The 16,779-nt window shown below is 44.8% G+C and overlaps 1 protein-coding gene across 6 annotated transcripts in view; it reads right to left on the minus strand.

The window, feature by feature from the left end:
* The window catches only part of OTOF (otoferlin), a 362,878-nt gene extending 352,815 nt beyond the window's left edge, over window positions 1–10,063 (minus strand). For all 6 annotated transcript variants that reach the window (XM_066594464.1, XM_066594452.1, XM_066594448.1 and 3 more), the window contains exon 1: window positions 9,899–10,063. In XM_066594464.1, coding sequence (XP_066450561.1) covers window positions 9,899–9,977 — 79 coding nt within the window. In that variant the 5' untranslated portion in view covers window positions 9,978–10,063. The remainder of the gene's footprint in view (window positions 1–9,898) is intronic.
* Between the last annotated feature and the right edge of the window lie 6,716 nt (window positions 10,064–16,779).

Raw genomic sequence — 16,779 nt, forward strand, 5'->3', positions numbered from 1 at the left:
TGGTCCAGGTAGGCCCCGACATCACCACGTCTATGGTCCAGGTAGGCCCCGACATCACCACATGTCTATGGTCCAGGTAGGCCCCGACATCACCACGTCTATGGTCCAGGTAGGCCCCGACATCACCACATGTCTATGGTCCAGGTAGGTCCCAACATCACCACATGTCTATGGTCCAGGTAGGTCCCAACATCACCACATGTCTATGGTCCAGGTAGGCCCCGACATCACCACATGTCTATGGTCCAGGTGGGTCCCGACATCACCACATGTCTATGGTCCAGGTAGGTCCCAACATCACCACATGTCTATGGTCCAGGTAGGCCCCGACATCACCACATGTCTATGGTCCAGGTAGGTCCCGACATCACCACATGTCTATGGTCCAGGTAGGTCCCGACATCACCACATGTCTATGGTCCAGGTAGGTCCCAACATCACCACATGTCTATGGTCCAGGTAGGTCCCAACATCACCACATGTCTATGGTCCAGGTAGGCCCCGACATCACCACATGTCTATGGTCCAGGTAGGTCCCGACATCACCACATGTCTATGGTCCAGGTAGGTCCCGACATCACCACATGTCTATGGTCCAGGTAGGTCCCAACATCACCACATGTCTATGGTCCAGGTAGGTCCCAACATCACCACATGTCTATGGTCCAGGTAGGCCCCGACATCACCACATGTCTATGGTCCAGGTAGGCCCCGACATCACCACATGTCTATGGTCCAGGTAGGTCCCGACATCACCACATGTCTATGGTCCAGGTAGGTCCCAACATCACCACATGTCTATGGTCCAGGTAGGCCCCGACATCACCACATGTCTATGGTCCAGGTAGGTCCCGACATCACCACATGTCTATGGTCCAGGTAGGTCCCGACATCACCACATGTCTATGGTCCAGGTAGGTCCCAACATCACCACATGTCTATGGTCCAGGTAGGTCCCAACATCACCACATGTCTATGGTCCAGGTAGGCCCCGACATCACCACATGTCTATGGTCCAGGTAGGTCCCGACATCACCACATGTCTATGGTCCAGGTAGGTCCCGACATCACCACATGTCTATGGTCCAGGTAGGTCCCAACATCACCACATGTCTATGGTCCAGGTAGGTCCCAACATCACCACATGTCTATGGTCCAGGTAGGCCCCGACATCACCACATGTCTATGGTCCAGGTAGGCCCCGACATCACCACATGTCTATGGTCCAGGTAGGTCCCAACATCACCACATGTCTATGGTCCAGGTAGGCCCCGACATCACCACATGTCTATGGTCCAGGTAGGTCCCGACATCACCACATGTCTATGGTCCAGGTAGGCCCCGACATCATCACATGTGTATGGTTAAGGTAGGTCCCAACATCACCACATGTCTATGGTCCAGGTAGGCCCCGACATCACCACATGTCTATGGTCCAGGTAGGTCCCGACATCACCACATGTCTATGGTCCAGGTAGGTCCCAACATCACCACATGTCTATGGTCCAGGTAGGTCCCAACATCACCACATGTCTATGGTCCAGGTAGGTCCCAACATCACCACATGTCTATGGTCCAGGTAGGTCCCAACATCACCACATGTCTATGGTCCAGGTAGGTCCCGACATCACCACATGTCTATGGTCCAGGTGGGTCCCGACATCACCACATGTCTATGGTCCAGGTAGGTCCCAACATCACCACATGTCTATGGTCCAGGTAGGCCCTGACATCACCACATGTCTATGGTCCAGGTAGGCCCCGACATCACCACATGTCTATGGTCCAGGTAGGTCCCAACATCACCACATGTCTATGGTCCAGGTAGGCCCCGACATCATCACATGTGTATGGTTAAGGTAGGTCCCAACATCACCACATGTCTATGGTCCAGGTAGGCCCCGACATCACCACATGTCTATGGTCCAGGTAGGTCCCGACATCACCACATGTCTATGGTCCAGGTAGGTCCCAACATCACCACATGTCTATGGTCCAGGTAGGTCCCAACATCACCACATGTCTATGGTCCAGGTAGGTCCCAACATCACCACATGTCTATGGTCCAGGTAGGTCCCAACATCACCACATGTCTATGGTCCAGGTAGGTCCCGACATCACCACATGTCTATGGTCCAGGTGGGTCCCGACATCACCACATGTCTATGGTCCAGGTAGGTCCCAACATCACCACATGTCTATGGTCCAGGTAGGCCCCGACATCACCACATGTCTATGGTCCAGGTAGGCCCCGACATCATCACATGTGTATGGTTCAGGTAGGCCCCGACATCATCACATGTGTATGGTTCAGGTAGGTCCTGACATCACCACATGTCTGTGGTCCAGGTAGGCCCCGACATCATCACACATCTGTCTATGGTCCAGGTAGGTCCCAACATCATCATACGTCTATGTTCCAGTTAGGTCCCGACATCACCACATGTCTATGGTCCAGGTAGGTCCCGACATCACCACATGTCTATGGTCCAGGTAGGTCCTGACATCACCACATGTCTATGGTCCAGGTAGGCCCCGACATCATCACACATCTGTATATGGTACAGGTAGGTCCCGACATCACCATACGACTATGGTCCAGGTAGGTCCTGACATCACCACATGTCTTTGGAACAAGTAGGTCCCGACATCACATGTCTGTGGTCCAGGTAGGTCCCAACATCACCAAATGTCTATGTTCCAGGTAGGTACAGACATCACCAAATGTCTATATTCCAGGTAGGTCCCAACATCACCACATGTCTATGCTCCAGGTAGGTCCCGACATTACCACATGTCTATGGTCCAGGTAGGTCCCAACATCACCACATGTCTATAACTCAAGTTACTTATTAACTCTCTATATGTTTATGGTGCAAATGAGTCGTTACATCACTAGATGCCTATGGTCCAGGTTACTTATTACATCACTAGATGCCTATGGTCCAGGTTACTTATTACATCACTAGATGCCTATGGTCCAGGTTATTTATTACATCACTAGATGCCTATGGTCCAGGTTATTTATTACATCACTAGATGCCTATGGTCCAGGTTACTTATTACATCACTAGATGTCTATGGTCCAGGTTACTTATTACATCACTAGATGTCTATGGTCCAGGTTACTTATTACATCACTAGATGTCTATGGTCCAGGTTATTACATCACTAGATGCTTATGGTCCAGGATATTTATTACATCACTAGAAGCCTATGGTCCACATTATTAGATCATTAGTTGCCTATGGTTCAGGTTCTTATACCACTAGATGCTTATGGTCCAGGTTATTACATCACTAGTTGCCTATGGTCCAGGTTTTTATTCCACTAGATGTTTATGGTCCAGGTTATTACATCAGTAGATCTCTATGGTACAGGTTATTGCATCACTAGATGTCTACGGTACAGGTTATTACACCACTAGATGCCTATGGTCCAGGTTATTACATCACTAAATGGCTATGATCAAGGTAATTACTTGACTAGATGCCTATAGTCCAGGTTACTTATTACATCACTAGATGCCTATGGTCAAGATTACTTATTAAATCATTGAATGTCTATGGTTCAGTTTATTACATCACTAGTTGCCTATGGTCCAGGTTATTACATCACTAGATGCCTACAGTCCAGGCTACTTATTACATCACTAGATGCCTATGGTCCAGGTTACTTATTACATCACTAGATACCTATGGTCCAGGTGACTAATTACATCACTAGATGACTATGGTCCAGGTTATTACATCCCTCGCTGCCTATGGTTCAGCTTGGTCCTTACATCACTAGAAGCCTATGGTCCAGGTTACTTTTTACATCACTAGATGACTACGGTCCAGGTTCTAACATGACTAGATGTTTATGGTCCAGGTTATTACATCATAAGATCGCTATGATACAGGTTATTACATCACTAGATGTCTACGGTAAAGATTATTATACCACTAGATGCCTATGGTCCAGGATATTACATCACTAGATGCCTATGATCCAGGTTAATACATGACTAGATGCCTATAGTCCAGGTTATTGTATCACTAGATGCCTATGGTCCAGGTTACTTATTACATCACTAGATGTCTATGGTCCAGGTTATTACATCACTAGTTGCCTATGGTTCAGCTTTGTTGTTAGATCACTAGAAGCCTATGGTCCAGGCTAGTTATTACATCACTATGGTACAGGTTATTACACCACTAGATGCCTATGGTCCAGGTTATTACATGACAAGATGCCTATAGTCCAGGTTATAACATCACTAGATGCTAGGGTCCAGGTTATTATATCACTAGATGCCTATAGTCCAGCGTGGTCCTTACATCACTAGTTGCCTTTGGTTCAGCTTGGTCCTTAGAACACTAGAAACCTATGGTCCAAGTTAGTTATTTTATCACTCGTTGTCTATGATCCAGGTTGGCCGTTACATCACTAGATGCCTATAGTTCAGGTTGGTCGTTACATCAGTAGATGCCTATGGTCCAGGTTGGTCATTACATCAGTAGATGCCTATAGTCCAGCTTGGTCCTTGCACCACTACAAGTCTATGGTCCAGGTTGATCGTTGCATCACTAGATTCATACAGTCCAGGTTGGTAATTACATCAATAGATGCCAATGGTCCAGCTTGGTCGTTACATCACTACATGCCTATAGTCCAGGTTGGTCGTTACATCACTAGATACCTATAGTCCAGGTTGGTCATTACATCACTAGATGCCTATGGTCCAACTTGGTCCTTACACCACTACATTTCTATAGGGCAGGTTACTTATTACATCACTAGATGCCTATGGTCCAGGTTATTAAATTACTAGATGCCTATGGTTCTGGTTCTTATACCACTGAATGCTTATGGTCCAGGTTATTACATCACTAGATGTCTACGGTCCAGGTTGGTCATTATATCACTAGATGCCTATGGTCCAGGTTATTGCATCACTAGATGCCTATGGTATAGGTTATTACATCACCAGATGCCTATAGTCCAGGTTGGTCATTATATCACTAGATGCCTATGGTCCACCTTGGTCCTTAACTACTATATGTCTATGGTCCAGGTTGGTCGTTACATTACCAAATGCCTACAGTCTAGGTTGGTTGTTGCATCAGTAGATGCTTAAGGTCCAGCTTGGTCCTTACACCACTACATGTCTATGAACCAGGTTTGTCGTTACACCACTAGATGCCTATGGTCCAGGTTATTACATGACAAGATGCCTATAGTCCAGGTTATAACATCACTAGATGCTAGGGTCCAGGTTATTATATCACTAGATGCCTATAGTCCAGCGTGGTCCTTACATCACTAGTTGCCTTTGGTTCAGCTTGGTCCTTAGAACACTAGAAACCTATGGTCCAAGTTAGTTATTTTATCACTCGTTGTCTATGATCCAGGTTGGCCGTTACATCACTAGATGCCTATAGTTCAGATTGGTCGTTACATCAGTAGATGCCTATGGTCCAGGTTGGTCATTACATCAGTAGATGCCTATAGTCCAGCTTGGTCCTTGCACCACTACAAGTCTATGGTCCAGGTTGATCGTTGCATCACTAGATTCATACAGTCCAGGTTGGTAATTACATCAACAGATGCCAATGGTCCAGCTTGGTCGTTACATCACTACATGCCTATAGTCCAGATTGGTCGTTACATCACTAGATACCTATAGTCCAGGTTGGTCATTACATCACTAGATGCCTATGGTCCAACTTGGTCCTTACACCACTACATTTCTATAGGGCAGGTTACTTATTACATCACTAGATGCCTATGGTCCAGGTTATTAAATTACTAGATGCCTATGGTTCTGGTTCTTATACCACTGAATGCTTATGGTCCAGGTTATTACATCACTAGATGTCTACGGTCCAGGTTGGTCATTATATCACTAGATGCCTATGGTCCAGGTTATTGCATCACTAGATGCCTATGGTATAGGTTATTACATCACCAGATGCCTATAGTCCAGGTTGGTCATTATATCACTAGATGCCTATGGTCCACCTTGGTCCTTAACTACTATATGTCTATGGTCCAGGTTGGTCGTTACATTACCAAATGCCTACAGTCTAGGTTGGTTGTTGCATCAGTAGATGCTTAAGGTCCAGCTTGGTCCTTACACCACTACATGTCTATGAACCAGGTTTGTCGTTACACCACTAGATGCCTATGGTCCAGGTTATTACATGACAAGATGCCTATAGTCCAGGTTATAACATCACTAGATGCTAGGGTCCAGGTTATTATATCACTAGATGCCTATAGTCCAGCGTGGTCCTTACATCACTAGTTGCCTTTGGTTCAGCTTGGTCCTTAGAACACTAGAAACCTATGGTCCAAGTTAGTTATTTTATCACTCGTTGTCTATGATCCAGGTTGGCCGTTACATCACTAGATGCCTATAGTTCAGATTGGTCGTTACATCAGTAGATGCCTATAGTCCAGCTTGGTCCTTGCACCACTACAAGTCTATGGTCCAGGTTGATCGTTGCATCACTAGATTCATACAGTCCAGGTTGGTAATTACATCAACAGATGCCAATGGTCCAGCTTGGTCGTTACATCACTACATGCCTATAGTCCAGGTTGGTCGTTACATCACTAGATACCTATAGTCCAGGTTGGTCATTACATCACTAGATGCCTATGGTCCAACTTGGTCCCTACACCACTACATTTCTATAGGGCAGGTTACTTATTACATCACTAGATGCCTATGGTCCAGGTTATTAAATTACTAGATGCCTATGGTTCTGGTTCTTATACCACTGAATGCTTATGGTCCAGGTTATTACATCACTAGATGTCTACGGTCCAGGTTGGTCATTATATCACTAGATGCCTATGGTCCAGGTTATTGCATCACTAGATGCCTATGGTATAGGTTATTACATCACCAGATGCCTATAGTCCAGGTTGGTCATTATATCACTAGATGCCTATGGTCCACCTTGGTCCTTAACTACTATATGTCTATGGTCCAGGTTGGTCGTTACATTACCAAATGCCTACAGTCTAGGTTGGTTGTTGCATCAGTAGATGCTTAAGGTCCAGCTTGGTCCTTACACCACTACATGTCTATGAACCAGGTTTGTCGTTACACCACTAGATGTCTTTGATCCAGGTTGGTCGTTACATCACTAGATGCCTATACTGTAGGTTGGTCGTTACATCAGTAGATGCCTATGGTCCAGGTTGGTCGTTACATCAGTAGATGCCTATAGTCCAGGTTGGTCATTTCATCAGTATATGCCTATGGTCCAGCTTGGTCCATACACCACTACATGTCTATGGTCTATGTTAGTTATCACATAACTAGATGTCTATGATCCAGGTTATTACATTACTAAATGCCTATGGTGCAAGTTGGTTCTTACATCACTAAATGCCTATGGTCCAGGTTGGCCGTTGCATCAGTAGATGCATAGTCCAGGTTGGTTGTTATATCACTAGATGCCTATGGTCCAGGTTAGTTCTTGCATCACTAGAAGTCTACAGTCCTGTTTGCACCTTACACTACAAGATGTACAGTATATGGTCCAGGTTAGTTATTACATCATTAGATGTCTATGGTTCAGCTTGGTCCTTAGAACACTGGAAACCTATGGTAGAGGTTAGGTATTACATCACTAGATGTCTATGGTCCAGGTTGGTCGTTACATCACTAGATGCCTATGGTCCTTGTTGGTCGTTACATCACTAGATACCTATAGTCCAGGTTGGTTGTTACATCACTAGATGCCTATGGTCCAGGTTGGTCGTTACATCACTAGATGCCTATAGTCCAGGTTGGTTGTTACATCACTAGATTTCTATGGTTCAAGTTGGTCGTTACATCACTAGATGTCTATGGTCCAAGTTGGTCATTACATCACTAAATGTCTATGGTCTAGGTTGGTTATTACATCACTAGATGTCTAGGATCCAGGTTGGTCATTACATCCCTAGATGTCTATGGTCCTTGTTGGTCGGTACATCACTAGATACCTATAGTCCAGACTGGTTGTTACATAACTAGATGTCTATAGTTCATGTTAGTTATTACATCAATACCTGCCTATAGTCCAGGTTGGTTGTTACATCACTAGATGCCTATAGCCCAAGTTGGTTGTTACATCACTACATGTCTATAGCCCTGGTTGGTCATTACATCACTGGATGCCTATGGTCCAGGTTGGTTGTTACATCACTAGATGCCTATAGTCCAGGTTATTACACGACTAGATGCCTATAGTCCAGGTTATTACATCACTAGGTTTCTATGATCCAGGTTATTACACAACTAGATGCCTATAGTCCAGGTTGGACTTTACATCACATTGGTCCTTGTCACTAGATGTTTGTGGTCCAGGTTGGTCATTACATCACTAGATGTCCATAGTCCAGGTTTATCGTTACATCACTAGATGCCTATGGTCCAGGTTGTTTGTTACATCACTAGATGCCTATAGTCCAGGTTGGTCGTTACATCCCTAGATGTCTATGGTCCAGATAGTCGTTACATCACTAGACGCCTATGGTCCTTGTTGGTCGGTACATCACTAGATACCTATAGTCCAGACTGGTTGTTACATAACTAGATGTCTATGGTTCATGTTAGTTATTACATCAATACCTGCCTATAGTCCAGGTTGGTTGTTACATCACTAGATGCCTTTGGTCCAGGTTGGTTGTTACATCATAAGATGCCTATGGTCTAGCTTGGTCGTTACATCACTAGATGCCCATAGTCCAGGTTGGGTGTTACATTACTAGATGTCTATGGTCCAAGTTGGTTGTTACATCACTAGATGTCTATGGTCCAGGTTATTACACGACTAGATGCCTATAGTCCTGGTTATTACATCACTAGGTGTCTATCATCCAGGTTATTACACAACTAGATGCCTATAGTCCAGGTTGGACTTTACATCACTAGATGTCTAGGGTCCAGGTTGGTCATTACATCACTAGATGTCTAGGGTCCAGGTTGGCTGTTACATCACTAGATGCCTATAGTCCAGGTTATTACACGACTAGATGCCTATAGTCGTGGTTATTACATCACTAGGTGTCTATCGTCCAGGTTATTATACAACTAGATGCCTATAGCCCAGGTTAGTTCTTACATCACTAGATTCCTATGGACCAAGTTGGTCTGTATATCACTAGATACCTATAGTCCAGGTTGGACCTTACATCACATTGGTCCTTATCACTAGATGTTTGTGGTCCTGGTCAGTTATTACATCACCACACACTCATGTTCCAGGCTGGTCCTAACATCTCTAGCTGTCTATAGTTAAGGTTACTCTCTTCATCACTAGATGCCTGTTCTGAGTTAGTTATGGCATTACTAGATGTCTAGGGTCCAGGTTAGCTATGACATCACCAGGTGCGTACGGTCCAGGTCAGTGATTACATCTCTAGATGCCTGTGGTCCAGCTTGGTTCTTACATCACTAGATGCCTATGGTCCAGGTTAGTTCTTAAAGCACTAGGTGTGTATTGCCCATGTTGGTCCTTATATCACTAGATACCTACAAGTTCACGCTGGACCTAAGAGCTCTAGCTGCCGGGGTTACTCCCTACATCACTAGATGTCTATGGTCCAGGTCACTTATGACAACACCAGGTGTGTATGGTCCAGGTCAGTTATTACATCAGTTTCTGCCTGTGGTCTAAGTTAGTTATGACATCACTATACCCACCGTCCAGTCTGGTCCTCGCATCACTAGATGCCTACAGTCCAGGTTGGACCCTGCAGCATCTGACCAGGGTTATGGAGGGCATCCCCATCACCTTCTCCCTCCTCCGGTTCTGCAGAGAACTTTTCCTTCTCCCCCTCCCACACACATCTACACACATACAGTCATGCTCCATCCTTCCGATGGATAACAGGAGTGCGGCTCGCTTACCTCTGAACGCCACTTTTGCGATGCGGTCGCCCTTGCCCCTCAGGTCTGTCACGGTCTTCAGGTGAACTATTAAAGCCATAGTTGGGCAAGATCAGTCATCCAAGAGGCAGGAGAAGAGCTGGCTAATCCTCAGCTGGCTGCCTCCAGAGCTGTGCGCCTCTCTCTCATACACTGTGCATTGACTGAGCGAGGCAGAGGGAGGGGGGGAGCAGCTCCATGTAGTGTAATCTCCTCCCTCCTCACTGACTCTCCCACTAACTCTGTCCCCTTTTTCCTTCCTTTTGCAGATAGGAGACCTGTAAATAATTCACAGTGGTCTCCAGCCAGATGCAATGGTCTCTACTTTCAGCACAATAGGCAAGGGGTGGGGGGCTTTAATGACAAAGGGTTAAGTCTATGGGGTGAGAAGAGCTCAACCCCTTCTGGGGTGTCCATCATATAATTTTGCACTGAAATGACTACCCTTGTTATGTGCTGGACTCTGCTGCACCATGTAGTACCACCGCCACCACCAGGGCTAGCAGACTGGGCAACTGCTTAGGGCTCACAACTAGTCACCCCACCACCCGAGGACAGGAACCTGACAAGCAACCGAAACCCACCCAGTATTATGTAGCAGGGTATGGTGGGCTTAATTGGAAATGGAGGGTCAGTATGTGTGGGAACTATGAGAAAATGTGTTGCTTGAACACTATATGGCAGTGTTATGCGGGCCGTATATGGCAGTATTGTCTTAGCATTACACAGAGGTATTATATAGTAGTAGCTAAATAGTAGTATTGGATAGGCTGTATACACTGCATTCTGTGGGCTTTGTATTCAGTATTATGAGGGACTGGAAGGATTGAATGCTATATGGTGGTGTTATATGGGCCTTATATGGCAGTATTATTTTAGCACTACACGGAGGAATAGGCTGTATATGGAGTATTATGCGGGAACTGGAAGAACACTATATGGCAGTATCTCCTTAGCAGTAAATAACGGTATTCTGTAATCTGTATATACTGCAGTATGTGGTCAGTGTATAGGGAATTATTAAGGCGGTAACTTTTGGGCAAAGTCAGCATTATGTTGGTACTATATGGTCGAATTATTTGGATACTACATGGCGGTATTATTTGTTGTCCAGGGCTCTGTACTATCTAACAACAACCTCCTAGACCAGCATGTGCCTTCAGGGACATAGCTGTAGGGGCGCACAGTATGAGGGGTTAGAGAAGACCCCTCTCCTCATATAATAATACAAATCCGGAGCAGTAATAAGCTTTGCTAGTTTTTGGTCTTGAGCTCCCCGTCTGCACACCCCATGACTCGCCCTGCAGGCAGCACCCGCTTCTTGGGGTCCTGTCCCTTACTTGGCAAACAAAAGACGCTGAATTGCATTCTAAGACCCATAAAACGTTTACTATCCCGTCAGCGGAGCTCTGGGAGGACTTGCGTTATTTGCAGGAGGAGTTGGAGTTAATTATTGCTACCAGCCTGAGGTACCGGTGACTTCTGGGTTGGCTTTTTATTGCATTTTTTGGGGAGACCAACAAAAGAAAAACAACAATTCTGGGGTTAGTTCTTAAAATGATTCCCATTGTCTGGGCGCTGCGATCGCGGTAATCCCCATGATGTGTCGGGTTTTGTTTGTTTGGTATTTCAGCCATTTAAAAAGGGTTTTTGTGGGAGAAAAAAACAATGCTATTAAAATGGATTTTTTAAAATTCTATTGACTCTTTTCCTGGAGATGCGATCATTCGATCACTGGGATAGACACGCCATTACTGTCACTCCTCGAATTTCGTTGGTAATCCATCCGAAAGCAATCGGCTAAACTTGAAACCAACTGAACTGGAAGTAATTATTACCATGGGAATCAATGGAAATCCAATTAATTCATTCTAGACATTCCAAAAAACACCAAACCACATTTTTCTACAGCGTTTAGCACTGTTTTTTCAGCTTAGCGCTAAACACTGTACAACGCTGCCATTCATTCAATGGGGCTGCTCACACAACATTTTTAAGCCCTGCGTCGCCCACTGAAATGAATGGGCAGCGGTTTCAGCAGAGGTTGGTACTGCGTTTTTGGCAACGCTAAATACCTGAGCTACACTGCCGGAGAGAAAAAATCAATATGCTCACCTTACAGGTGCCGTCGGTGTCCTGGGGGCCACTCTGCGGAGCTTCGTGCAGGCTTGTCAAGCCGGCAGAGCATCTTGCTAGTAATGAGGGATTTAAATCCCCCACTTCCAGCAAGAGATTGCTCTGATTGGCTGAGTCAGCTGAGTGACAGCCTGCTCAGCCAATCATAGCCGTGCTGGATGCTCCAATCACAGGCATTCATAAATGACTGTGATTGGAGCAATCCATGAATAGCTGTGATGTCAGCAACGAGATCACGTGGGCCGGTGGCCGCCGGTGAAATTAGAAGCAAGCAACGGAGGTAGAGACAAAATTCCAAGGTGAAGAATCGGCGAAACTGGAAACTGGCGAAAGAAGAAGGCGACCAAAGTGGAGATATGACTGTACTTATATAGTGCACTCTACTGAGCCTATGACAGCAGCCTACTAGACTCTGTCGGAGGCGGGGCCTAATAGGCTGTTACATAGCAGACATGGCGGCCTTTGTCAGGCTTCCAGTTGACATGAAACCGGCTGCAGTTGCTATTGATTGTGGCATGTTAGGGGTTAAACTACCAGGATCTGAAGTTTCTCTGCTCCTGGCAGTTAGAGCAGGAGCCCCGCTGTCATCCAAGACACCTCCCTAAAAAGATGTATGCACAAGTTTAAAGCCCCTTTAAAGCCCCAAAGCGATTCTCTTGCGTCTTCCACATTGGGCCTGCTGCTTTACTGACCAGGGAACACGTGACCTCGATGGGGAGTAATAAGGTAACTTACACAATACTTCCAGTGACCCGACAACCTCAGAGCAACACCCCGTAAAGAAGCATAATAAAGACCTGCAGGTATCTGTCCCGGAGCCGTCATCTTGTGTCACTCAATTCTTGTAATCTACAAGGATAATATCCTTTGTTTTTTTTTCCCTTAGAGGGGTCAGTGGCACCCGGCCCCCCTCTTCCTGATATAGAATCATAGAATGGTATAGTTGGAAGGGACCTCCAGGGTCATTGGGTCCAGCCCCCTGCTCAGTGCAGGATCACTAAATCATCCCAGACAGATATTTGTCCAGCCTTTGTTTGAACACTTCCATTGAAGTGGCAACCTGTTTCACTCATTGATCACCCTCACTGTCTAATATCTGTGTCTCCTCCCTTTCATTGCTTCTAGTCTTTCCTTGTGCAGATGAGAATAGGGCTGATCCCTCTGCACTGTGACAGCCCTTCAGATATTTGTAGACAGTAATGTCTACACTATACAAATGTCTAGTAATGTATAGTGTGACATCACCGGCTGTAGTCCAGTAGTTGCTGTATTGCTATTAAGTCTCCGCTCAGCCTTCTCTTCTGCTAAACATTCCCAGATCCTTTACCTGTTCCTCATAGGACATGATTTGCAGACCACTCACCATCTTGGTAGCTCTTCTCTAAACTTGCTTTTCTTTGTCTATGTCTTTTTTAATACACCCCAGAATTGTGTTTGCCTTTTTGGCTGCTGCATCACATTGTTGACTCATGTTCAGTCTGTGATCTATTAGTATACACAAGTCTTTTTCACATGTGCTGCTGCTTAGCCCAATTCCTCCCATTCTGTATGTGCTTTTGTCATTGTTAGTCGCTGCCCACTGTTCAAGCTTTTCTAAATCTTTTTGAATAGTCTCTCCCTTCCTTAGTGTTAGCTATCCCTCCTAGCTTTGTGTCATCAGCAAATATGATCAGTTTCCCACAATTCCCTCCTCCAGATCAGTTATAACAATGTTGACCAACACTGGGCCTCGGACAGAGCCTTGTGGTCCCCACTTGATACATTCTTCCACTTGGATGTGCAGCCATTTATGACCACTCTTTGAGTACGATCACTCAGCCAGTTGTGAATCCACATAACAGTTGCCTTGTCAATCCCAGATTTGGTCATTAAAAAAAGGGATAAAATCACATGTGGATCTGTGGCAGAAAGAAGGGCAATTCTGCACCAAATTCCCAGCATGGATTTAGAGGCAGAATCTGTCCAGAAAAATCCAGTGTGAATTTTTCCATATGAACATAACCTAATGCAGCGCGTAGCAGAACTGAGTGTGTCAGCTGCTGGGTACTATATGCCAGATATAGCAGAGCTGGATGTGTTAGGTGCATACATGGCTTGCTTATGTCAGATGTAGCAGGCAGTCATGGTAATATCATAACATACCATCCCACCGCAAACATTTACAATAGCAGGATATGCTATAACAGCTAAACAACACATTCAGCTCTGCTACATCTATGTTTAGAATGGACGCAGTAAATCATCAGCTGCACCCTACACTGTAGATCAGAGCCAAGCATTACCAGAATACAACCACTACTAGGCTGAGACTTATTACCGTGACGGAGCTACCACTAATGGCCACAAGGGGGCCACACTGAGCTCCACACACTCTCCTTATATGAGAGATTCCCTGCTGTGAATTGTGAAAAGCATCAAGTAAACCCAAACCTGTAACCCTTTCACTACCAGACTCAGTAATTTAATGATTTAAAGGGACGGTAAATCATTGAATAATTAAATATACTTTCTGTTTCAATTCTTCTCCATTTTAAAGGCACCTGCTTGTTGTCAGTGAATGGAAACAATGTTTGTTTTTAACATACGGAAGTTGTAAACCTGGCCCGATCTAATACATCTCATGGTATGTTACAATTGTACGCAGTCTATACACATCAGCAGAACTAATCTCCCTCCTGGTCTGATAGTGTAAAATGTATCCAACCGGAGGTACAAGCGTTTATTGTACAGCAGTTGTTGGATTGTTACATGCTGGGTGTATATACAGTAGTAATGTACAATATGACATCACCGGCTGTAGTCCAGTAGCTGTTTTATTGTTACATGAAGGGTGTATGTACAGTAGTAATGTACAGTGTGACATCACCGGCTGTAGTCCAGTAGTTGTTGGATTGTTACATGCAGGGTATATGTACAGTAGTAATTTATAGTGTGATATCACCGGCTGTAGTCCAGTAGTTGTTGGATTGTTACATGCTGGGTGTATGTACAGTAGTAATGTATAGTGTGACATCACCGGCTGTAGTCCAGTAGTTGTTGTATTGTATTACATGCAGGGTGTATGTACAGTAGTAATGTATAGTGTGACATCACCGGCTGTAGTCCAGTAGTAGTTGTATTGTTACATGCTGGGTGTATGTACAGTAGTAATGTATAGTGTGACATCACCAGCTGTAGTCCAGTAGTTGTTGTATTGTATTAGATGCAGGGTATATGTACAGTAGTAATTTATAGTGTGATATCACCGGCTGTAGTCCAGTAGTTGTTGGATTGTATTACATGCTGGGTGTATATACAGTAGTAATGTACAATATGACATCACCGGCTGTAGTCCAGTAGCTGTTTTATTGTTACATGAAGGGTGTATGTACAGTAGTAATGTACAGTGTGACATCACCGGCTGTAGTCCAGTAGTTGTTGGATTGTTACATGCAGGGTATATGTACAGTAGTAATTTATAGTGTGATATCACCGGCTGTAGTCCAGTAGTTGTTGGATTGTTACATGCTGGGTGTATGTACAGTAGTAATGTATAGTGTGACATCACCGGCTGTAGTCCAGTAGTTGTTGTATTGTATTACATGCAGGGTGTATGTACAGTAGTAATGTATAGTGTGACATCACCGGCTGTAGTCCAGTAGTAGTTGTATTGTTACATGCTGGGTGTATGTACAGTAGTAATGTATAGTGTGACATCACCAGCTGTAGTCCAGTAGTTGTTGTATTGTATTAGATGCAGGGTATATGTACAGTAGTAATTTATAGTGTGATATCACCGGCTGTAGTCCAGTAGTTGTTGGATTGTATTACATGCTGGGTGTATGCACAGTAGTAATGTACAATGTGACATCGCCGGCTGTGGTCCAGTAGTTGCTGTATTGTATTACATGCAGGGTGTATGTACAGTAGTAATGTACAATGTGACATCGCCGGCTGTGGTCCAGCAGTTGTTGGATTGTTACATGCAGGGTATATACACAGTAGTAATGTACAGTGTGACATCACCGGCTGTAGTCCAGTAGTTGTTGGATTGTTACATGCTGGGTGTATGTACAGTAGTAATGTACAGTGTGACATCACCGGCTGTAGTCCAGTAACTGTTGTATTGTATTACATGCTGGCTGTATGTACAGTAGTAATGTACGATGTTACATCACCGGCTGTAGTCCAGTAGTTGCTGTATTGTATTACATGCAGGGTGTATGTACAGTAGTAATGTATAGTGTGACATCACCGGCTGTAGTCCAGTAACTGTTGGATTGTTACATGCAGGGTGTATGCACAGTAGTAATGTACAGTGTGACATCACCGGCTGTAGTCCAGTAGTTGTTGTATTGTTACATGCAGGGTGTATATACAGTAGTAATGTATGATGTGACATCACTGGCTGTAGTCCAGTAGTTGTTGTATTGTATTACATGCAGGGTGTATATACAGTAGTAATGTACGATGTGACATCACCGGCTGTAGTCCAGTAGTTGTTGTATTGTTACATGCAGGGTGTATATACAGTAGTAATGTACGATGTGACATCACTGGCTGTAGTCCAGTAGTAGTTGTATTGTTACATGCAGGGTGTATGTACAGTAGTAATGTACGATGTGACATCACCGGCTGTAGTCCAGTAGTTGTTGTATTGTTACATGCAGGGTGTATATACAGTAGTAACATACAATGTGACATCACCGGCTGTAGTCCAGTAGTTGTATTGTATTACATGCTAGGTG

Source organism: Eleutherodactylus coqui, chromosome 1 (assembly GCF_035609145.1).
Source record: "Eleutherodactylus coqui strain aEleCoq1 chromosome 1, aEleCoq1.hap1, whole genome shotgun sequence".
Lineage (NCBI taxonomy): Eukaryota > Metazoa > Chordata > Amphibia > Anura > Eleutherodactylidae > Eleutherodactylus > Eleutherodactylus coqui.